At 53.4% G+C, this 24,262-nt stretch overlaps 1 protein-coding gene across 1 annotated transcript in view; it reads left to right on the top strand.

Moving 5' to 3' along the window:
- TGM2 (transglutaminase 2) overlaps window positions 1–24,262 on the top strand; it is a 32,872-nt gene that overhangs the window by 1,653 nt on the left and 6,957 nt on the right. The window contains exons 2-10 of the mRNA XM_036245389.1: window positions 2,013–2,192; window positions 7,115–7,357; window positions 10,868–10,986; window positions 12,964–13,092; window positions 14,105–14,279; window positions 18,392–18,527; window positions 19,205–19,308; window positions 20,897–21,139; window positions 22,204–22,476. Coding sequence (XP_036101282.1) covers window positions 2,013–2,192; window positions 7,115–7,357; window positions 10,868–10,986; window positions 12,964–13,092; window positions 14,105–14,279; window positions 18,392–18,527; window positions 19,205–19,308; window positions 20,897–21,139; window positions 22,204–22,476 — 1,602 coding nt within the window. The remainder of the gene's footprint in view (window positions 1–2,012; window positions 2,193–7,114; window positions 7,358–10,867; window positions 10,987–12,963; window positions 13,093–14,104; window positions 14,280–18,391; window positions 18,528–19,204; window positions 19,309–20,896; window positions 21,140–22,203; window positions 22,477–24,262) is intronic.

Genomic DNA, 24,262 nt, shown 5'->3' on the forward strand with positions numbered 1-24,262 from the left:
TCCGTCTGTGACTGTAGGGGGTCAGCTTCCTGATGTCCCCTCCCTGGCTGGGAACAACACAGGACATGGTGGGGGAGGGGGGTGAGGACGGAAGATGAAGAACAAACTCGAACTGTGAGTGAGGTGGTTACTCATTCAGGCTCCAACATCTACAGCCCAGGATTCGCATCCCAATGCTGCCGTTTGCCGCGGGGCCTCGGGCCACACAATGTCTGGCTCTGCAGTCACTGGGCACTGGCACCTCCCTTTGGGAATATTCCATGGCAGAAGGCGGGAGACCTGAACTGATGCCCCAGTGGAAGGGTTGAGTTGTGGGGTGACTTTGGGCAAATTTCCACCCTTGGGCCTCATTTGGACCACATACTCCCTGAGGGCCCCACATGTCCCCATGCCTTGCCCCATGTCCCCACCCTACAGGCTTCCCAGCCTTGACCTTGAGCTTGCCAAGATTTATGAGGTTTGTGCTTCCCTCAGACCCCCACCTTCTCCATCACCCCCACCCCTGCCCTGATCTTCAGCTCCCTCTGAAACTACAAATAGAACTTTCCCTGGGGAAAGGTGTCCCCATCTCCTCCGCTAGAACTCAGAGCAGCCCTTTGAGGCTTCCGCGAAGGAGGCACAGAGAGGGAGGGACACCTGTCCAGGTCCAGACAGCAGCACAGCAGAACTGAAACGTAGGCCCAGAAGACTCCAAAATCCCTGTCATTTTATTTATTTATTTTATTTTATTTTTTATCCTCACCCGAGGACATTTTTGCATTTGTCTTCAGATAAAGCGGGAGGTAGAGAGAGAGAGAAACATAGATGTGAGAGAGACACATCGAGTGGTTGCTACCCACACGACCCCAACCAGGGCCGGGGACAAACTGCAAACAAGGTATGTGCCCTTAGCGGGAATCGAACCCGGGTGTCTCTGGTCCACAGGCCGAGGCTCTAACCGCTGAGCCAAACCGGCCAGGGCGATCCCTATCATTTTAAAAACATTTTATCATGGAGCATATTGAACATACCCAAAAGTAGAGAGAACGGCATAATGAATGCACATGTTCTCATCAGTCTCAACCACCATTTACCTGAGGTTACTGCTGCCTCCCACACCCCCGTCTGACCACCTCCCCATTATTTGGAAGCATCATTTCATCCATCAATATTTCAATATATATCTCTAAAGGATAAGGACGCTTTTTAGACATAAACAAATTAACAAAAAATTTCTAATATCACCATTATTCCATCAGTATTCAAACATCCAGTTGTCTCATACATGTAATAAATGTTTTAAAATAGTTATTTTAAAAAAAATCTAAATAAGGCCTGCACCGCACAATGGGTTGGAATGTCTCTTAAATTCCTCATAATCTATAGGTTCTCGCTTCAAATCCCCCTCCCCATTTTATTTCTCTTGCAATTTAGTGGTTAAAGAAACCAAATACCTTACCTTTGTTTCCCCGATTATGAGTTTTGTTGATTGTGTCCCGGTTCTTTGTTTAAAATGTTCCTTGGGCCCTGGCCGGTTTGGCTCAGCGGTTAGAGCGTCGGCCTGTGGTCCAGAGAGACCCGGGTTCGGTTCCCGCTAAGGGCACGTACTTCGGTTGCAGTTTGTCCCCAGCCCTGGTTGGTCGTGCGGGTGGCAGCCACTCGATGTGTCCCTTCACGTCGATGTTTCTCTCTCTCTCTCCCTTCCTCTCTCTCCCTCCCACTCTATCTGTACAAAATATGGAAAAATATCCTCGGGTGAGGATAAAAAATAAATAAAATAAAATAAAATGTTCCTTGGTCCTCCATATTGCCTGTAAATTGGAAATTAAGCCTAGAAGGCAAAGCCTGTATAACTAACCTATACCAACTACTGCCTTTGCTTTAACCAAGAGAACCCCCAGTGGCGATGGAATAGCCCGAGTTTACTAATCATTGATCATGCACCGGGCACTGTGCTCAGCGAAGGCGTGTGGGAGGGGTCACAGCAGGCCGAGGGATGTCACCCAGGCTCATGCCCCTCACTGTCTCCCTAGAACTGTCTCTGGAGAGATGGGACCTGGAGCTGGAGGCCAATGGCCGTGACCACCACACGGCTGACCTGTGCCGGGGGAGGCTGGTGGTGCGGCGGGGCCAGCCCTTCCGGCTAACGCTGCACTTCGAGAGCAGGAGCTACGAGGCCAGTGTGGACCGCCTCACCTTCACTGTCGCGACTGGTGAGTCCTCCACACCCCCTGCCCCTGCCCTTGTCCTGGTCTGTGATTCCATGGTCTCCCGGCAGACCATGGAATAGGTGACTCCGTTCCCAGAAGTCACTAGCCCTATTTCACAGATAAGGGACAGGAGGTACAGAGCTGAGAGATGTCACGCCAGGCCACTCGGCTTTGTAAACAAGTCTGTGTCCTGGACAGCTGAGTTCCTAAAAACCTGTTATCACCAGGGTTGCAAGATCAATCATGCTCTTTCCCACATCAAACAACTTTCCAACTCAGCAATAGCAGCTTCCCCAAGCCCACCCATCTGACCAGGCCTCTGGGATCAGGCCCCGATGAGGTCTGAGTGGTGGTGGGAACCCAGCTGGCTCCAGCCCTCGGAAGGCTGCCCAGAAAGACCTGGGTTCTGGTGCAGACTGGGCTGCCTACCTACTGTGTGACCTGGGGCAAGTTGCTTAGCCTCTCTGAGCCTGAGTTTTATCACGTGAAAAGCAGTCATGGTGAAGGGTTGTTGCTCCAGGGACTCCAGCCCTGGGCAAAGGGACATCGAGGCCCCAGCCACCCCATCCCCAGATGCCTAGTGCCGAATCCTGGGAAAGTGCTGTGAATGCTGAATCAGTTGCTTTGGTTTCCCGTGGGAGCCACTCCCTTGAGGTCAGCAAGGGGCCACCTGGTGGGGACTCTGGCCCAAGGGCAGGAAAGGCCAGCTTTTTCTGAGGTCTGAGGGCAGAGAGAGCAGCAAGCAGGAACTAACTGTACCCACCTGGCTGAGGTCTTGTTTACCTGGGACGCCGTTAGATAAAGCTTATCACAGAGCCTGCAGACTGGCTCGGATATCCCCTCCATCCCTCCCCCCCCCTCCCCTCCGGGCAAGGACACACCCACTACCCAAAGGCACCCACACCCACACACAACCAGCACCTATGGGGCCCTTTCCAAGAAAGGGGCCACCAGCTAGTCTCTGACCTCAGTGTCCCTTCTGGAAAGTGGCAGGTTGGAGTACATGACAGTGGTGATCTGAGAAGAGTCAAGTTGAGGATGATGGAAATCACGTCTACGGAGTACCCACTATTTGCGTGCTTGTTCTACATCCCCCCATCTTGGAAGCATGAGAAGCCCCCATTTTACAGATGGAAACACTGAGGCTCAGAAAGGTCAGGTTACTTGCTCAGGTCACACAGTGAGTAGGAGAAAAGCAAAATTCGAACTTGACCCTAGAGTTGAAGTTTTTTTGACTCCACAGCAGGCACCTTGAAGGGCCTGCCAGGCCTCAGTTTATCCCTCTGTGGGATGGAACGGTAGAGGACCACCAGCTTGGGCAGCCTGTGATTCCCCACTGTCTATTTATTTTCTTCTTTAATTTTCTTTCTCCTTCTCGATTATCTAGGCAGCTTGGTGTTAGGTAATTAGGGTTCCAAGTTAAGGGTTGTGGAGGCAACTCCTTCCCACTCTAGGGACTATCTCTATTCTGCAGTCTTCTCCAGTTATCTCAAACTGTAGCCAACTGCCCCGGTCACTTCCACAGCCCTGTGGGCAGCAGGGACAGAGGTCGCCATAGCATGCACACAGCTTCCCTGTCTGAGCAACTGAGATCCTCCCCGGGGCTGGGGAAGCCGGGACAATAGCAGGAAGCCAGGCCTCTGGCTTCAAGGCTTGGTCTGTGGGCCAGGCTTGGGCACCCTGGAATGTTGAAATATTCTAGCCTGTGATGGTCCTGTCCTACCTCTTCAGGGAAACCGAAACCCAGAGAGGGGAGATCACTGGCCAAGGTCACTCAGCGAATGGAGTGTGTGGCCTGACCCTACACATACCCAAGGGCTGCGCATTCCGCCCAGGCAGTTCGAGACCTGCCAGGCTCTGCTATTGGGTACAGACCACAGTAGGCAGGATCAACGCTACGCTCCCCTCCAAAGGAGAGCTGGGGCTTGGGGTGAGTGGGGTGGGTGAGGTCAGCCTGAGGGAGTGAAAAGAACTCTTTTTTTTTTTATCTTCACCTGAGGATATATTTTTTTCTATTTATCATCAGATAGAGTGGGAGGGAGGGAAGCAAGGGGGGTGGGGAGAGAGAAACAAACAGCCCTGTCCAGTTTGGCTTAGCGATTAGAGCATCGGCCTGAGGACCAGGGAGTCCTGGGTTCGAGTCTGACCAAGGGCACCAGTGTTGGTTGTGGTTCCTCCCGGTCCCGGTTGACATCATGCGGGTGGCAACCAATCGATATGTCTCTCTCACATTGATGTTTCTCTCTCTCTCTCTCTCTCACTCTCTCTCTCTTCTTCCCACTCTGTCTGAAGATAAACATAAAAATATAAATGTAAAAATATCCCAGGTGAGAGAGAGAGAGAGAGAGAAATATCGACATGAGAGAGACACATTGACTGGTTGCCTCCTGCATGACCCAACCAGAGCCAGGGACAAACCGTAACCAAGGTATGAACCCTTGATCAGAATCGAACCTGCAACTCACTGAGCGAAACCAGCCAGGGCTGAAAAGGACTCTTATGAGGCTAATAAAAGGCTTTGCTCTGAACGGTTCTCCTCATCCACCACACCTGGCCTCCTGCCACCATGGTCTGGGATAGCAACCAGGACCCCTCAGGTCCCATTTAGTCCCAGAGGGGTCCCTGCAGTGTCTCTGGCCCCACAAAGAGTACCATGGGAACCGCAGCCCAGGAACTTTCCAACATGAGCAGCGGTGAGGGGGGGGACAGCCCGTCTTCATCCCACCCTCCGGGCCCCTTGGAAGAAAGGACCGTGCGTGTGCAGGTCCTTCGCTGTCCTGAGACGAAGAGAAAGAGGAGTGTGTTTCCTGACCTTTCCCTGGGGCTGTCCATAGTGACAGTGGTTATGGGACCTGGCCCAGGCTATAAGCATGGACCAGATCATTGATCTTTTAAACAGGGACATTTCTGAGAAAGAAAGGGATGCCGTTCATAATTATATTTGGACCACAAGCACAAACTGGGACATAGGGTCACCCCAACTTTACCCCTCAGCCTCAGTTTGCATTTCACCCCAGTCCTCAAAATGGTATTTGGCTTGAGAATGCTGATTTATTTTTTCCTTTTTTGATTTTATAGAGAGAGGAAGGGAGAGAGAGATAGAAACATTGATGAGAGATAACATTGATTGGCGACCTCCTGCATGCCCCGCACGGGGGATCAGGCCCACAACCTGGGCATGTGTCCTACCCGGGAATCGAACCAGCGATCTCTTGGTGCACGGGTCGATGCTCAACCACGGAGCCACACTGGCCGGACAAGAGAATGCTGATTTTTAACTGTTCCTTCTTATGGTACGAGGATAGCTCACATGGACTGTAGAATTACCTTTCCTAGTCTGTTTTAAATGTCGTCTGTGCACTGTCTAAACAGTGTTAGGAAGTGGCCGTGACAATACACAGTAACCTTTACTTATTGAGCACTTACTATGTGCCAGGCACCTTGTGAGATGCTTTACATGCCTCACCTTCTCTGAGCATCACACTGACCTTGTGACAAGTTACTGCAATTGGCTCCATTTTACAGGCGAGGAAACTGAGGCACAGAGAAGCTAAATAGCTGTCTGAGGTCACAGAGCCAGATTCACACCTGGAATCAGACCCTTCCAGGCATGGGGTCTAAACCTATTTTCTTCTTTGATGAGAAAATGGCAGATCAGAGAAGCCTGGTGACTTAGCTCAGGTCACACAGCGCTCGGGGCCTAAGTAGCGGAGCCAGAACAAGACGGGCTCTCGGGGCCCAGTACTGCCGGACTCCTCCCTCACATGCTGACTCTGGAAGACTGGGAGCATTTCAAGGCTCACAGCTGGCTCCTGGCTCCCAGACAGGACCCCAGAGGCCTGTGTCATGCCTGTTAGTTCATGATTATATTTGGGCCTGGGTGTGGATGGGAGAAGGGTGCTGGGTGCTGGGAGGGAGCCCCTAAGTGAGCAGGCCCCTGTACTGTCAGCAGCGGTGGGCAGAGCTGCAGGGAGGGAGGTGGACGATTAAAAATAAACCTTCCTGGGCAGCTGCCCAGTCGAGCAGAGAAGGTTCTGTTTCTCCTTTCCGCCATCCAAGTCCAGAAAGGGTGACCAGCCCGCCCTCGCCCTCCCCATGACTCAGACCTGCCTGCCTGGGCCAGGCCCTCCCCTCCACCTGAAAAAGCAGTTATTTGAGGCTCTCTACCTCCCTGAGCCTCGACACTCCCCCTAGGGAGCAGCCTCTGGGGGTGGGAGGTGCCGTGGGGACAGCCCAGAGCCTAGAGCCTGGGCTCAGGTGCTGACTTGGCCGCAGACCCCTGGGATATCCCTGGGAGACCCTTCTCTCTCAGTCTCGGTTTCCCACCCCAGGGGCCCCAGGGATTTCGTAGAGTTCAAAAGGCTACAGGGAGGTGAGCAACGCTGTGACCGCTCCTCAGAGGAGACCAGAGGCCAAGAGCTGGAGGGGCGCTGGGGAGACAAACACGAGGCTGTGCGGGCCCCTCAGGCTCTGTGGGGACGTCAGAGGGCCTAGGTCCCATCCCTTTCAACTGGGTTTCTTTTTCTGAAAGGGAAGAGGGTGTTAGCAGGTGAAGGAACGAGGCAGAAAGGAGGGCCCTGGGGAGCATCTACGGAGTTCCTGGCTCGGCCCAGATGGGCAAACCAGCAGTGTGACCCCGCTGCGCTGTCCTCTCTCCCAGGAGGCACCTGTCTGGGCGAGGACCTGCTATGTGCCTGCAGCTTTCCCACAAAACCACCCTGCAAGGTTGGGGTTGGATCCCCACTTCACAGATGGGCAAACCGAGGCTCAGGGAGATGCGGTCTTGCCCAAGTTCTCTCAGTGGTTAGTGGCAGAACTAGATCTTGAATCCAGGCCCAAGGACGCCTGGCATGTGCCTGTCCCCTACCAGCCCTGACTGCTCCCCGCCCACCCCTGGCCCATGGTCTCTGTTTCTCTTTCCTCAGGCCCAGCCCCCAGCGAGGAGGCCGGGACCAAGGCCCGCTTCCCACTGTCGGACGCCGTGGAGGAGGACGCGTGGATGGCCTCGGTGGTAGACCAGCAGAACAACACACTCTCGCTGCAGCTCAGCGCCCCGGCTCATGCCCCCATCGGCCTGTACCGCCTCAGCCTGGAGACCTCCACTGGCTACCAGGGCTCCAGCTTCATGCTGGGCCACTTCACCCTGCTCTTCAACACCTGGTGCCCAGGTGAGGCGAACTCCATCCGCGGGTGGGAGATGGGCAGGGCGACAACCACTCATAGCGGCTACCAAGGGTGGGGGATGGGGCAGAAGCGATACCAGGGGACTGAGTGAGAGCCCCTCTGGGCAGCTCTGTGCTCAGCCCCCCAAACCCTGCGAAGCGAGGTCCCCTCTCACTCCCATTCACAGAGAGGAGAAGGCATAAGTGCAATGACGCCCAAAGCCTCAGTGACCAAGCGATCTGACCCCACGTCCTGGTCCCTATGTTCCCATGGTGCTGTGAGCTGGATGTGGAGGTGCCCCGGGTTCAGAAGCTCCACTCAAAAGCGAGGTGCCCCGTGGAGGCCCAGGGCCATGGCTCCCCGCCTGGCACTTTTTCATGGGGCTCTGCTCTAAATCTCAGCAGACAGGCTTGGGGAGGGGAACTGAGGGAGGTGGAGGGGGGCTTAGCCAGGAGAGGTGGGCACGAGCAGTTTTATTATCTAAGTGTCTCCTCATCACGCTCGCAACGGTTCCTCTCAACCATCCGCGGAGGGAGGCCCGCGCCCTCCTGTCACAGACAGGAAACTGAGGCTCAGAGAAGTGAAGTGTCTTTTGGCAGCTCCTTCAGTAAGTAAGTGGACCATGCTGGAAAAACTAGAGTCAGGGGAGAGCTGGGAAGGACTGAGGCTGACCTGAGCCGATGGGAGGAGGCAGGGCTGCCACACACTTCTTGGGCCTCAGTTTCCCCCTCTGACTAACACGGCCGTCAGCTCTGTTGCCCTCCTGCTCCTACACAGCAAGGCAGAGGGAGAGGCCTTGTGGGTGGACCTCAGCCTAGGAACGGGGTGTCCCCCCTCCAAGCGTGGGCCCAGGGTAGACAGTCTGGCCTCTCCAGCATCACATAACCAGCTTCTTACAGCGCCACTACTTTATCTTCTTCTCCATCTTGAGGGCATTTTATAACATATTTGAGCAGAAAGATTTTTTACTTTCTCTTTTACATACGTTGGCTTTTATTTTTCATTATAACAGTAAGACAGGAGAGCATCCTTTTTATAAAAGCTTTAAGCACTAAAGAGAGACAGCGGCCCTTTGACTCCCCACCCTGGGGACCACCATTATTCACCACTTTGGAGGCTCATCTTAGATTTGGGCTCATGAGCCTGGAGACAGTGCTGCATGAATGAGTCCCTCTGTCTCTCTTAAACGATCCCACATATACATCCATCTACTGGTGGTTATTCTCTGCGATATGTCTGGAGGATCTCTCCACACTCATCTGCACACATCAGCTCATTCTTTTGAAGCACCGGAGTGTCCGCATCTTGCTCGTGTGCCTTGTTCATTCATCCGGTGCCCCCGTCAGTGACTCATCACGGGGAGCGTGTCTGGATGAGTACCCCTGCTCACATGGCCGCCTGGGATGGTTTCTCAGAATCGGCCTTGCTGGAGCCCGCTGCACGCTTGTTTCGGGGTGCGTGCCACCGAAGCGCATGTGTGTTGTTTTGGGTTTTGAAAATCTGCAGAGCGTACAGCTAGTCGGCCTCCAGCGTGGAGCAGGAACATGCCAGGGTCCTCTTCCTCCCACCCACACCGTGGGATTTCAGAGTCCAGCGAACGGGGAGCAAGGTTCTGGGGGATGGCCTCCTTCCTCTTTTTTTCTTTTCTTTTATTGATTTTAGAGAGAGAGGAAGGGAGAGGGCGAGAGATAGAAATATCGATGAGAGAGACACATCGATTGGTCGCCTCCCGCAGGACCCCAATGGGGGCCGGGGACGAACCGCAACCGGAATCAAACCCGGGACTCTTCGGTCTGCGGGCCGATGCTCTAACCACTGAGCCAAACCGGCCAGGGCCCTCCTTGCTCTTGCGCTGGGCTCTCCCTGCCCGGCGGGTTGCGGGGCGGTCAGCCAAGCAGCACAGTGACTGCAGTGACCCACATCCCAGGGTGGGAGCCTGGAGGAAGCAGTGGAGCTGGTGACCGGGAAGCAGGAAGCTGGGCTCTGCGGGGGTGGGCGCTGGACAAGGACAGTGTTCCCCTCTGGGCCAGAGGGCAGGACCTGCCTGTGAAATGGGCCCTCCTGTCCCTGAGCTCCAACCTGGACAGGATCGAGCGCCAGTTACATCTGAGGCTTCTGTCCCCAGTGCCCTCACCCTTACCCGAGCTGGAAACCTGAGCGGGGGATGTCCCAGCGTGCTTGACACTCACTCTGATGGGAAGGCACCGAGGGTGTTTCTTTCTCTTTCATTCTTTCTCCCTCGCTGCTGACTGATTTATAACCCCATAGTTCACTTATCATAAAACTAATTTTTATTACACAGTTTCCGGAGCCAACGAGCAGGATACGTAAGACACTCAGATATTTTTACACCTGCTTCCTCCATGCGGTGAGTGGGGTGCTGGTCACTGCAGATGGGCCGATGGAGCCCAGGGGCGCGAGGGGCCCGGGCCGCTGCGTGCTAGGCCCAGCTTTGCCAGCACCGGCTGTGCTTTTTCAGACTGACCTCAGCAGGCCCAGGGCCTGGGGCCACCATTCCTTCAGGGGCCCATGAAAATATGTCACTTGCTTGTAAAAATCAAAAGAAAACATTAGGCCAGAGAATATGTTTTTATACATAATATTAATCTATCCATCATTGTACCAATGCAGTCATAAAATATATTTAAAATTTTTTTTTATGGAAGCAAAAATGCCCACGGCCCACCAAAGGCATAATGTGGCCCTGGATTTTCCCTTCCCAGCCTGTTTCTTCACCTGTGATGTGGAGATGGTACAGGCCAGTTCGATATTCAACCTCTTGCCCTCCGGCCCCACCCCCTCAGCCCCTTTTCTGTCCCGAACAGTCACAGGGAACTAAGTGCCCTGCTTTCCAGTCATCAAGAGGTCAGATGCCACCTGCTCCATGTGGCTGACCCCCAGCTGGACAGGACTCCCCTTCCTTGGAGTCACCCTTTCCTGGCTCTCTCTCCACCCCGAACGGTGCTCCTTCCTCATGCTGGCCCAGGGCTCTAGCTTACAAAGCACCTTTCAGATCTGCCATCACATTTACTCACAGGGAACACAGAGAGGTGAAGTGACCTGCCCAGGGTCACACAACAAGTAAGGATCAGAGACAGGGTCCCCCCAGCTCCTGTCCAGGGCTCCTCTGTCTCTTGTTCTGGCATCCGTTTTCCTGTTGGTAAAATATTCTTGAGCCTCAGTTTTCGCGTCGGTAAAAATGGGTCTTCCGTGGATCCTTTCCACATAGGGCTCTTGTGGGGAACACGCAAGTTAATACACGCCACACACTTATCACAGACCCGGGCTCTTGACAAATGTTGGATGGAAGACAGCCGCCGTTGTTGTCACTAACTGATAACACCTTAGATCATTGATGTGGAATTATTCATTAATGATTAGTTTTTCAGATTAAAAAATAGAAGGCCTCTGAGACGCAGACCTGGCCCTGGGGAGTTGGCACCCCAGCTGCTATGTCTGTGGGAGTCCTGGCCCTCGCCAGACCCGGCGCTGAGTCCCCTTCCTCCCGCCCGCAGCGGATGCTGTGTACCTGGACTCGGAGGAGGAGCGGCAGGAGTACGTCCTCGCCCAGCAGGGCTTCATCTACCAGGGCTCGGCCAAGTTCATCAGGAGTATACCCTGGAACTTTGGGCAGGTAGGGCCACACCCTGCCCCTCCCACCATCTCAGACCCACTGTGTGCTGGCCGGGCTGGGGTCTGATGTGGCCCCGTTGCAAAGGTGTGGTCGGGTCTCAGAGCCACCCACCCCATGCTGTCAAGATTCAAAGTCCCTGAAATAGTTAGAGGCTCAGAGAGAGCCCAGGCCAGGCCTGAGGTCACACAGCAAAGGGTTGCCCTACCTGCCATGGGAGCAGCAGCCCCAGATATTCAAGGTGGGAAAGAATTAGGTGAGCCTTTAGGAGTTGTGGGCCGGAGGAGGATGGGGAACATTCAAGGTCATATACCAAAATAATGGGCAGGACTTGGAGAATATTTACTATGTGCTAAGCATGGGCTGAGCAGGGTCTTTAAACCATTATTGGGATCAGTGGACATCAAACTTGAATACATCAGAATCACTGGAAAAGTTTCTGATTCAGGAGATCTGGGTGTGGGCTGAGTATCTGCATGTATAACAGGTTCCCAGGTGATGCTGATACTTCTACTTTAATGTCCATACTTTGGGAACTACTGGTCTGGATGTATCAGCTAGCTACTGCTGAATAACAAACAAGCCCCAAACCTTAGAGCCCAAACCTTGAAGCCCAAAGCTTAAAACAACAATCAGTTATTATTTATCATACATCTCTGGGTCTACCAGGGTATGGCTGTCTAGGCCAGACTTGTCTGACCTCAACTGGATGGCTCCTCCCTGTTCCATGCGGTTCCTCATTCTCCAGCCGGTCAGCCTGGGCTGGTTCTCCAAACCAATGCTGTTTTCCTCTACCATCCAGACTCCCATAAAAATGCTTGAGACATTGCTGAGAAAAGTCATGAAGCAACAACCATCTCACCCCTGGCCCCTCAAGCTCCTGGTGTGAAGGAAGGGAATAACTGCCCACAGGGGTCAGGGCAGGTCCTGAAATAGGCACCATTGGAGCTGGGCTTTGGAGGAGGCGCACGGTCTGCTAGGCAAAGGGAACTGCATGAGCAAAAACTTGGCGATGAGAACGGTTATGCCTAAGAAGTATAGTGTGGCTTGGAGAGCGTCATATTTATGAAGGACCCCCAGAAGATGAAGTGGGAGAAGTCAGCAGTGTTCAGGTTATAAACTGGCCTTAATGTCAGGCTGGTGGCAATACAGAGCCACAGAAGGATTCCAGCCATGGAGGGAGACCTGTGATGAGGTCTGGTTTGGGAGAAGACCACAGAGATGGGGAGCAGGGGGCAGACAGAAGAGCCTTTGAACATGACAGAGGGTGGCCCAAAAGTTATCTACTTTTGATAAAGATAACATTGGAGTGTGCAAGGATGAAAACATGTGAGCCGCAGAGAGTGGCAGGAAGAGCATTCCAAGCAAAGGAAATAGCAAGTACGAAGGCCCTGAGGGCAGGGTGAGTGTTGGGTGAGAGTGGTGAGAGATGAGATCAAAGAGGGGTACCCCAAACACAGATCCTGAAGGGCCTTGCAGGCTACAGGGAAAAGTCTAGATTTTAATCTGAGAGCGGTGGAAACAGAGAGCTGATGAGATTAGATGTGTATCTTTCTCATACACATCAGTTCCAGCAGAGCAGTATGTGTGGGAGGCGTGGGGGGAGGGGGGGACACTCATCCGCTCTGCAGGGTGAGTCAGGCTTTAGGGGAAGTGCGGGATTTAGCAGAGTAGAGAGGGCAAAGGGACACTGGCAGGGCCTGAGGTGAGTCTGAGGGTAGAGAAGCCCAGGGACACTGGGCACTGTGGTCCCTACTCCAGATTCCCAGGACCCCCAGCCTGGCCCTGGAGGTAGGCGCACCTCCTTTCCCATTCTCACTCCGTCTGTGTCCCACCTCCATTCTCCTCCTGGACCAGGAGAAATTGGCACCGTAGCCTGTGTGACAGAGCAGAGAGGTCCTACTGCTGCTGGGCTTCAAGGCGGGCTTCCTGGAGGAGGTGACTTCTCACCTCCTGCTCCTCTTGTTTCCTTTGACACAGTTTGAAGACGAGATCCTGGACATCTGCCTGATGCTCCTGGACGCCAACCCCAAGTTCCTGAAGAACGGCGGCCGTGACTGTTCCCGCCGCAGCCGCCCCGTCTATGTATGCCGGGTGGTGAGCGCCATGGTAAGGGACCAGCATGGCCCACCCCAGGGACCCATGACAGGGCACAGTGGGGGTATGAATAAGTCTCAGCTGAGAGAGCTTGTATTTAGAAAGACAAGATTTACCCAAATGAGGGTAATGCCATGTGATTCCTCAAAGCAATTCATTCACTGAGCAAATATTTATCGAGTGCCACTGTGTCCCAGGCACTGGGGAAACCGCTGGGTATACGACATGTGTGGTCTCTAACTTCACAGAGTTTGTGTTCTAGTGGGAGGGTGGGCGGAGACAGACATTAACCAAAATGTCGTGTGAACGAGTGCACAGTCATAAATAATGATGCAGGCACTGAAGGAACCAGATGTGTGAGTGTCTGACCGCAGGGCCGAACCTCAGTGAGGGGCGGGGGAGTCTCCCTAAGTGATGATCCCTGAGATGATATGCTAATCAGGAGAAGAGCATCCCAGGCCGAGGGTACAGCCTGTGCAAAGGCCCTGAGGAGGTACTAACTTCGGCAGGTTTGAAGAGCAGAAGGGAGGCCAGTGTGGTGGAGCAGAGCAGCAAGGGGGAGCTGGGCACAAGCGGGGCTGCAGAGGTGCGCAGGGGCCAGACCACGCAGGCTCTGCGGACCTCTCGGGCTTTGTCTGACCTGTGGCGCAGGCCAGAAGCCTGGAGTGTATTCTCCAGGGAACGGGAGTTGCGGGAGTGACACAATCTGGGCAGGGGGCCAGAACTGGTTTCTGTGCCACTCAGATCCCACCACGTCATTCCCATGCTACCCCGCAGACAAATTCACATCCAGCATCGCCTTCCTGACCTTGACCCCTCTCCACCTCTCCCTCCCTCTTCTCTTTTCTGCACCATGGGCTTCAGCCCCCACCATCTCCGATGTACCACACAGTCTGTCACCTGCTGTCCCCTCATCCTGAAACTCCCTTCCCTGCCTTTCACTACGTGCTGAACTTGGGCTCCAGCTGGCACGGCCACCACCCTCTCCTCGGGCTCGGTTCCCCTGATGCACTGCTGCTTGCAGGTCAACTGCAATGATGACCAGGGTGTGTTGCTGGGGCGCTGGGACAGCAACTACGCGGATGGCATCAGCCCCATGTTCTGGATCGGCAGTGTGGACATCCTGCGGCGCTGGAAGAACGGCTTACAGAAGGTCAAGTACGGCCAGTGCTGGGTCTTCGCTGCTGTGGCCTGCACAGGTGAGCTGCACGGGGAGGGGGGGCCGGCACCTTCCCTCGTCCGCGAACCCCAGACGGGGGCACAGGGAGCCCTGGAGTGGGAGCAAAGAGACCCCAGTCTCATCCAGCTGGTGTGGCTCAGTAGATCGATCTTCGACCCACGGATTGAGAGGTCCTGGTTCGATTCCCAGTCAGGGCACATGCCTAGGTTTCGGGCTCGATCCCCAGTAGGGGTGGGGAGGGGGCATGCAGGAGGCAGTCGATCAATGTTTCTCTCTCACATTGATGTTTCTCTCTCTCCCTTCCTCTCTAAAAAAATCAATAAAAACATATTTTTAAAAAAGAGAGAGACCTCAGGTCTCTTCCTGCCTCTGCCACCAATGTACTGTGTAGCCTGGAGCCAGTGGCTGCCCTCTCTGTTCCTTTTCCCCACAACAAGGGATTCTGTTTGGAGGGCAGCATGGGCTCAGGGCTGAGAATATGGACTTTGGAGCCAGGCACACCCGAATTAAAAGTCCCCGCTTTTCCACTCACTTGCTCTGTGATCTTGAGTCAATGACTTGTTTCTGAACCTCAGTTTCCTCATTTGTAAAGGGGGGACAGCAGGACCTACCTCCCAGGTGGGTGTGACCCAAAGCTGCTGGGCACAGAGCGGGGCCCAGTGTCGGCCTTCCTAGGCAGGACCTGTCAATAAGCCGATCATGACGATATCATCATAGTCGAGAAAGAGAAAGTACTTTCTCAAATGCAACTTAACAAACGAACAAAAAAATCACTAAAAGCTTTGAAAATCGGGGCCCAGAGAGGGGTTGAGGATTGTTCCCGAGCTGAGGATGGTGCTTCTGAGAGTAAGTCAGCATCACAGTCTGGCCGGGAACCTGGAATCTGGACCTGATTCCAGCCCCAGCTTGGCTTCTTGCCAGCTGTGTGTCCTTGGGTAAATCACTTAACTCCTCTGAGCCTCGGTTCTATGATATAAGTGGGCATAATAACAGCGCCTTTATCCTGGGTGGTTGTAAAGATTAAATGAGCTAACATACGTGAAATGTTTAAAACGATTTCAGATGTTTGATGGCAAATACATACATAGTGCTGCTGCCTATTATCACTATTGTTGTTGTTATTATTATTATTGGGCTCAGGAAATCTAAGAGGCTGATGTTGGGTTTCCAGCTTTTCTGACTCTAAGACCAGTGCTCAGGCCCAGAAAAGGGTCCCAGAGCCCCAGCACTTTCCTCCACATTCGCAGGCTGGGTGGGGACAGCCTGACCCCGGTTCCCAGCTAGGCTGGCTCTGCTGTTCCTCCACATCACCCCTCACCATGACCGTCTGCCCCTGTGACCTCTGAATTCCTCTTTCGCATGGAAACTTCCCTGTCCTAGACCCTCCCCTCCAGAGGCCTAAAGCACGCCTGCGTGGAGAACCCCACGGGTTTCCAGGAGAAATCCCACCACATGGCCGAGCCCCCAAGTGGCCCTGCAGACGCGCGTTCCCCGGGCTGAGGCCGCCTGCAGGCTCACTGCAGATCTGGCCGCTGACCTCTCCCCGAGGCCAGGGCTGAGCCAGGGTCCCTGCAGCCTCCCAGGCACGGTATGGAACGGACCAGGACAGCTTGGGCAGACGAGGCCGTCTGACTCTGAGTCCCAGCATTTCTTCAGGAAGCCAAATGGTGGATTGGTCCATGGGCGCCCGTCAGACTGTCTGGTTTGATCCCAGCTCCACCTCCAACCCCTGGGTAGAGTTGGGCAAGGGAATGGGTGTCTCCTGGCCTCAGTTTGCTCACCTGTGGAATGGAGACAGTGGTGACTGGCCTGATTGTAGGACCTGGAGAGATGCCCCTTTGCACAGTCCTGGCTCCGGTTCAGTTGGGGTTGGGGTTTGCAGGGGAAGCTGTGATTCCTCGTCTGGATCCCGGGGCATTTTTCAGTGACTTGGCCAACACTGACAAGACAGAAGTTTGCAGAGATGGGCACTGTGACACGTTGCTGGCCCACCCTGGGCACTGGCAGGAGAGACTGCCCACACCCAGTGCCTCTGAATCATCACAACATCCTGACAGGCTGCTATTATTAGCTCCTCTTAGAGAAGGAAATGAGGCTCAGCAAGGTGAAGTGGCTTGTCCCAGGTCACACAGCTGGTGAGTGGCACAGCTGGCTTGGAACCAGGTGTACTTGAACCTGGGGAAGCCTCCTGCCTTAGGCTGTGATGGTGAGACTTCGCAGGACACCATCCCTGGGGACAGGAGTGATGCCTTGCGCCTTGGCAGAGGGCACCGGAGTCTGGTGGTATGGCAGGGCACGGCCTGGGCTTGGGACACGCTTTCCGTGCGGGCAGTGGCAAGGCTGGCCTCGGTCCAGACCTCAGGGCACAGGAACCAGGCAAGAAGCAGCTACTCACAGCTGTCCCTGCCCCTCCTCCCCACACTCACACATCTGGCCAGAGTCCAGGGCCTTCTGGGAGGCTCTTGCCCTGGTTGATGGCGGGCAAAGGTCACATCCCTGCCCCTCCCCTGACTCAGTGACTTAACTTCAATCAAAACTAAAAGTGAGTCCTGGCCCTCGTGGCTCAGTTGGTTGGGTGTCGTCCATGCACCAGGAGGTTGTTGGTTCGATTCCAGTCAGGGCACATGTCCAGGTTTCGGGCTCAACAGGGGGCCTGCAGGAGGCAGCCGATCGATGTTGTACTCTCATATCGACGTTGCCTCTCACTCTCCCTTCTTCTTTCTCTAAAAATCAATAAACTATACTTACAAAATATATGTATGTGGGGGGAAAATACTTTAGAAAAGCACAGAAAACTAAAAGTGAAACAAGTCCTATAGACTACATTTAGCAGGGCTTTTTGTTTCGCTTCTTTTTTTAAATATTTACTTTCTTTTTTTGTTGTTGTTGTTGAAAGTATTACAAATGTTCCCCCTTTTTCCCCCATTGTCCCCCTCCTCCCTGATCCCACCCCCCTCCTGCCTTCCCCACACCATTGTCTGTGTCCACTGGTTGTGCATACACGCATAGAAGTTCTTTGGTTTGTTTCTTCCCACCGCCCCCAGCCCCCATCCCTCTGAGGTTTGTCAGTCTGTTCCCTACTTCCAAGTCTCTGGATCTATTTTGATCGTCAGCTTATTTTATTCATGATATTTCATAAATAAGTGAGATCATGTGGTACTTGTCTTTCTCTGATTGGCTTCTTTCACTCAGCACAATACTTTATTGATTTTTAGAGAGAGGAAGGGAGAGGGAGCGAGAGAGAGAAACATCGATGAGGGAGAACATCGATTGCCCTGACTGGGAATCAAACCGGCGACCTCTTGGTGCATGGGTCGACGCTCAACCACTGAGCCACACCGGCCAGGCCAGATTCTGGAGATATTTTAAAGGCAGAGCCATCAGGACATTGAGTTGGGGGTGGGGGTAGAGGGAGAGAGTCAGGGTTGACTCCGAGGTCTGGGGCTTGAACAGATGGAATGAACGGTAGCGTTGCCATCCATTGAGAGGAGCAGAATGGGGAGGACCGGATTGGGGGTGGGAAGACCAGAAGAGTGAAGGAGGTGATCGGAAAGCTGGGTCTGAAATTTAGGGGTGAAGTTGCAAATGTGTGAGTTATTCCTATACAGACCGTGTCTAAGGTGTCAAGTTAAGAAATATCCAGGCCTGTAAACATTTTTATGAATCTGAGCCAAACTGATGACAATTGCCGGGAAGCAAAATCTCAGTGGATTGAGAAACGGCTCCAGAGATGGCAGTTTGCACCTTGTTGTATACATTCCCATCAACGCAGGAGCCAGAAGGAGGGTGGCATGAATCCCACTGCGGGTGGATTGGGGAGGCGGAGAGAGCGAAGCTGGAAGTCTGGCCTCGAGGGCCATTGAAAGTTTAGCAGAGGGACATTGACGCCAGATATGCATTTTAGAGTCTTCTTCTGTTAGCTGTGATGAGGGGGACAGAGTGGACATGGGGTGACCAGCGAGGTGGTGCCATTGTCCGGGTAAAAGGATGGCACACATCTTCGTCAGTCAAACAGTGGGTGCAGTGTTCACTGGGGTACAGATGGGCATGTTGAGGCCCAGAGCAGGGCAGATGTCTTCAGATCCTCAGCCCAATCCCTAACCCTTCTCTCCATCATGTCCTCCCTCCCAGTGCTGCGGTGCCTGGGCATCCCCACCCGCGTCGTGACCAACTATAACTCGGCCCATGACCAGAACAGCAACCTCCTCATCGAGTACTTCCGTAACGAGTTTGGGGAGTTCGAGTCCAACAAGAGCGAGATGATCTGGTGAGGTGGGGCCCAGGGTTGAAGGGAGGGCCCAGTGGTCTCCTAGAGAGGAAACCTGGGAGGACTTCTCAGAGGAAGTCACATTTGGATTGGGTTTAAAAGTTGAACGGTGTTTTGGACAAGGGGGAGCAGGGTTTGGGGAGGGCTCTCCTGGCAGGGGGAACAGCATGAGCAAAGGCCAACAGCAAAGTCAGTGCACAGTGAATGAATGGCAGGGATTCTGGAATGCAGGACAGGGGTCTGGGCTTCCGAAGGCAGCGGTTGTCACCTCACCAAAGGCTTCAACCTGGGAGATGGACATGCTGATGACTTTGGAGCAGGTGTAGAGGCAGAGATCGGCAGTGTGACCTGGGGTGTGGTCCAGGCGGCTGTGATGAGGCTGAACAAAGGCAGTCTGTTTCCAGAGGTCAGAAAAGAAGAGACGGAGCCGAGAAATCAGGAGGTCCCCTTAGCTGAGCTTGAGGAGCCACTGAAAGGAGGGGAGGTGGGAAGAGGCATTGAGAACGAGTCTCAGTGCCGGAGTGAGCACCTGGCTGGGGCCCTCGGAGGAAGAGCAAAGAGGGGCATCAGGGGGCCACGTGGGGCTCAGCTTAGGACAAGGCAAGTCTGGACTGTGAGAGGATGTGACAAAGTCTGAGTTTGAGTCCTGGGCAATGTTCTGCTTTGTTTCCCAACAGGAACTTCCACTGCTGGGTGGAGTCATGGATGACCAGGCCGGACCTGCAGCCGGGGTACGAGGGGTGGCAGGCCCTCGACCCCACGCCCCAGGAGAAGAGTGAAGGTGGGTGGGTGTGTCCCCATCATCTAGATGAGGAAACGGAGGCTTGGAGCGCACTCACCAGAGCCCTCAGCTGGAGAGCCAGGGCCGGGCTCTAACCCCGGACTGCTGACTCCAGAGGTCAATGACTGGTCCGTGGAGTGTGTGGGGCTTACTGCCATTTTATAACATGCTTCTTCATCATCTGAAAAGTCATTCGTGCCCACTGTGGGAAACAGAAGATAAGGAGAAGCATAAAGAAGATATCAAATAGCAACTTTGTCCTCTCCCTTCAAAAGAAGCATTGAGAACATTCACACAGTTTCCACGATTTCCAAGTATATGCTTGTTTGTATATGTGTGTAGATGAGGGAGAGAGAACCAAGGCAAAGTCGGTAAAGCCAAATGACTCCTTTCTCAAAACAGTCTTTGTAAATTAAAAAAAAATTTGTTTTCTTTATTGATATTAGAGAGAGAGAAAGGGAGAGGGAGAGAAAGATAGAAACATTGATGAGAGAGAACATCTACTGGCCACCTCCTGCATGCCCCCACTGGGGATTGGGCCCAGAACCTGGGCACCTGCCCTGACCGGGAATCGAACCGGCGACCTCTTAGTGCATGGGTCAATGCTCAACCACTGAGCCACACTGGCCAGGCAAAAACAGTATTTTTAAATTCATAGAATATAATGCCTAGGGTATACAAAGTAGAACAATTACAGTGAAATATAGTTATCAAAACATTTTTAAAATAAATTTGTAAGATAATCATATAGACTTTCTATAACAAGCTCTAGTGGTAGAATTAATCAACTTGATAACTTGGTGGCAGAGATGAGCCTGAACAATATCTCCAGACATCTGTGACAACTAAAAAGTGATATGAAAACATCTGTGGTTTTACGGGTGATGAGTCATAGCGCACCTAAGAGTGTGGTTCGTCTGCTTTCACAGTCGAAGGAAGTGCTGTCACATGGACCCCTGAATTCTATTTGCTGCACCTTGGGGACTCTGGCTGTGCGTGGCCTTGTATGCTAGCATCGTCACTCTCCACATGCCACTGACATTCTCTATCAGGTGGTGTTCTGTGATTTGAAAGTGAATTTCACGTTACCGTGCTCCATCAAATGGATGCACTGTGATGTAGTTACTCAGCCTCTCGTCCTCAACTTTCAAATGTGTGACCGTTTGAGGCAGTTGTAAACCACACTGAGATAAAGAGTGGCCTGGGTGTTAAACCAGACAGATGCCCTGCTTCAGTTCCTTAGGGTGCTTTGGATATCCTTCTATGTTACTTTCACTTACATAGCATCTAGAATGCACATCCTCATTAGGTAGGTATAAATATCATCCCCACATGAAACCGAGGCTCAGAGAAGTTAAGTAACTACTGCAACGTCACACAGCTACTAAGAGCTGTGATTTGAACCCTAAAAGCTGGGCTCCAGAGTCTCCATCCTTAATTCTTACCCTATGCTGCTTTCCTAGTAGTGGAGTCCCTGAGTCAAAGGGCTTTATGGTCTCGAGACTTTTCGCCACGTGTGGTTGAATTGTGGAAGGCTCGGGAGGGTGCCATCCTACCCTTATCCCAGGCACATCTTTCCCCCAACCAGGGACATACTGCTGTGGCCCAGTTCCAGTCCGTGCCATCAAGGAGGGCGACCTGAACCCCAAGTACGACGCGCCTTTTGTCTTTGCTGAGGTTAATGCTGACGTGGTGGAATGGATCCGGCAGGAGGATGGGTCCATGCATAAGTCCGTCAACCAGTCCCTGGTCGTGGGGCTGAAGATCAGCACTAAGAGTGTGGGCCGTGACGAGCGGGAGGACATCACCCACACCTATAAGTACCCGGAGGGTAAGTGCCCAGAGCCTTCAATACTGCCCTGCAGATAAGCTGCCCGTTTTTCCAGCCCAGTGGGCGCGTGTGTGTGAGCGCGCGTGTGTGTGTTTTGGCAGTCTGCACACAACCACAGCCTATAGCCATTCCAAAAAACTCCTTAGAAACAGGTGCAAACATACCAAACACACTTTATTTTGGTTGGATTGACTCAATAAAACGGAAGGCGCTGGCTGCTGTGTAGGAGAGGCGTACATCATAACAGAATAAATGATGCCCGTGCTGTGTGCTAACAGCACTTACCTGTAATGGGACCTACAACTGTAGACGGGTAATTCCACCTTTTTTCATTGCAATGTGTTTGTACTAGAGAGGCTTGGAAATCCAGCGGGGCCATCGAGGAGAAGTTCCTGGAACTTAGTCATGTTTATTTTTGCAGTATTTCTCATACAGCTGGGGAAGTGAGCATAAAGGTCGTTGGGGGCTGGGGTAGGGGGAGGTCAAATGAAAGAGAAATGGACCAAGAGAAATTTAAAGCTGAGATGGATTCAATCAGACACAAAGATGAGGCTTCTATCTGCTACTAATGTTAAATGAGTAGGGGGAAAAGGATTTGGCTTATTTTTTAACATTGGATTTGAGCCCTGGCAGTTAGAGTGTCGGCCTGCGGTCTGGGGAGACCGGGGTTCAGTTCCCACTAAGGGCACGTACCTCCGTTACAGTTTGTCCCCGGCCCTGGTTGGGTCGTGCGGGTGGCAACCACTCGATGTTTCTCTCTCTCTCTTTCTCCCTCCCACTCTAGCTGAACAAAAAAATGGAAAAATGTCCTCGGGTAAGGATTAAAAAAAAAGGCTTCCTAGAGAAGGGTCATTTGGGAATGGGTCTTGAGGGATGCATAGGAGTTCACTTTGGAAAAGGAAGAAAACATTCTTTCCTCTTCCTGGCAGAGAAATGTGGAGAAGCAGCTCCTTGGAGCTGCTCTGGGTCACCAGGACTCTGAGAGGCCAGCTTGCTCTGCTCCAGCCTCCTTCTCATTGGAATATATTCCAGCCATGAAGACGCTCTCTTGCCTATCCCCACAGGGTCCCCACAGGAGAGGGAAGCCTTCCAGAGGGCCAACCACCTGAACAAGCTGGCTGATAAAGAGGAGACAGGGGTGGCCATGCGGATTCGTGTGGCTCGGAGTATGAAAATGGGCAGCGACTTTGACGTCTTTGCCCACATCACCAACAACACCGACGAGGACCATGCCTGCCGCCTCCTGCTCTGTGCCCGCACTGTCAGCTACAACGGGATCCTAGGGCCCATGTGTGGCATCAAGGAAGTGCTAGATCTTACCCTGGAGCCCTCTTCCGGTAAGGCCCTGTGTTCCTGGGTAGTTATTGACTTCCGGCTGATGTGCTCGGTAGGGAGCCCTTAGCGTGTGCTGTTTACCTCTCAGACGCTTGCATTGCCTTCTCCTGAGCCCTTGATAAATATCAACCTATTTCATTCTTTTTTTTTTTTTTTTTATTGATTTTTGGAGAGAGAGGAATGGAGAGGGAGAAAGAAACATCGATGTAAGAGTGAAACATCGATCAGCTTCCTCCTGCTCACCCTACTGGGGATTAAGCCGGCAACCTGGGCATGTGCCCTGACCGGGAATTGAACTGGCAACTTTTTGGTCCACAGGACGACACCCAAACAACTTACCCACACTGGCCAGAGCCCAAACTATTTAATTTTTATTTTTAAAAAGTGGGAGGCAGAGTCTTTTATTGTCCCCATTTTCCAGGTGAGAAGACTGAGCACAGAGAGGTTAAGCAACTTTCCCAAGGCCACACAGTTAGGATGTGTTGGGACTGACACTTCAACCTGTACTCGAAGCAACTGTACTGTTTCGTTCCATCTGTTCTCGGGACGCCTGACTGCTTTCTCAGATTCTCTGCGGCTTCCTCCCAGCTAATTCCCTTCTCTGTCTCCAGCAACGCTCACCCCTACGGCGGGAGCTTCTGCTCTGGAGGTCCGGGGAGAGGTTCCGGATGGGTGCTACCCACAGAACTCGCTGCGATGGTGCAGTTGCATCAGTGCCGCACGGAGCGCTGGTGACTGGTTCCGTGTGGCGTTGAGCACTGAAATGTGGCTGGTGCAACCTCGGAACTAAAGTTTCAGTTCTACTTAGTTTAAACAGCCGCACGTGGCCAGCAGCTGCCGTATTGCACGGTGTCGCTATAATAGTGACGGGAGACTGTCCAGTCCCCTGCGGAGAGAGGGTTATCCTCCTAGTGCCTGGCCTGGCCTCCCTGTGCGGCACACCGCTCTCCCTCTGCTCCTTGGCTCTGGGGCTCCCGTGTTGGGGTGAAATAATGTCAGTAGATGACCCAGCCCTCAGCCCTGGGCAGAGCCTCTGCTGGCATGGTCATCTCCTTTCGGTGCCCAGCTCTGTCACCATGCCTGGTTATCTTCCTTAAAATAAGTCCAGACCCTGAGAGGGCTGCGGCCGAGGTCACTTGGTACCCGTGCCCGCCTCCCGCTGCCCAGCAGCCCCATCCCGTGTGCGCACGGGGAGCCCGAGGCAGAGGGGGCAGAGGGTCGTGGAGCTGGGACAGGACCCGGGAGCAGTGCAGTGAGCCACTGGCCATCCTCTGAGGGTCCTGCCCGCAGTGTCACCTGGGCAAACGGCCGCCTCGCTTGTGACTCATTGTCCCCATCAGACACATGGGAGTCATGACCCAACAGTGTGGGACTGTCCAGGGGGGAGAGGCTGGACACACAGTAGGCACCTAATACCTGGGAACTAGTGTGCTAATACTAGTGCCCGCCCCTCTGCTCTTGCCTGTCAGCCTGAATGTTCCCTTTCCTTCATTACCTCTGCCTTGGCCCTGGGCCCCATGGGCTGGCATTTGGGGCACAGCCATCTGGTTCCTAAGGAGGCCTGTCTGTGTTTTGGGCCAGGGGCCTATGGGATTGAAAGTGCCACCTCCTGGTTTTGTCTTGGGAACCACATGGGCACCCCTGGAGCCGCAAGCGCAGGGCGATGCTCGGTCAGGGTCCCTGAGCAGGAGCCAAGCTCTCAGGGACAGAGTCATTGGGCACTGGGACTGGGGCCCCAACACTTACTAGGTTGAAAGATGTATTTTGAGGCCAGTCAGACTAGCTTTG

The sequence above is a fragment of the Molossus molossus genome, unplaced genomic scaffold (genome assembly GCF_014108415.1).
Source record: "Molossus molossus isolate mMolMol1 unplaced genomic scaffold, mMolMol1.p scaffold_m16_p_6, whole genome shotgun sequence".
Taxonomy (NCBI): Eukaryota; Metazoa; Chordata; class Mammalia; order Chiroptera; family Molossidae; genus Molossus; species Molossus molossus.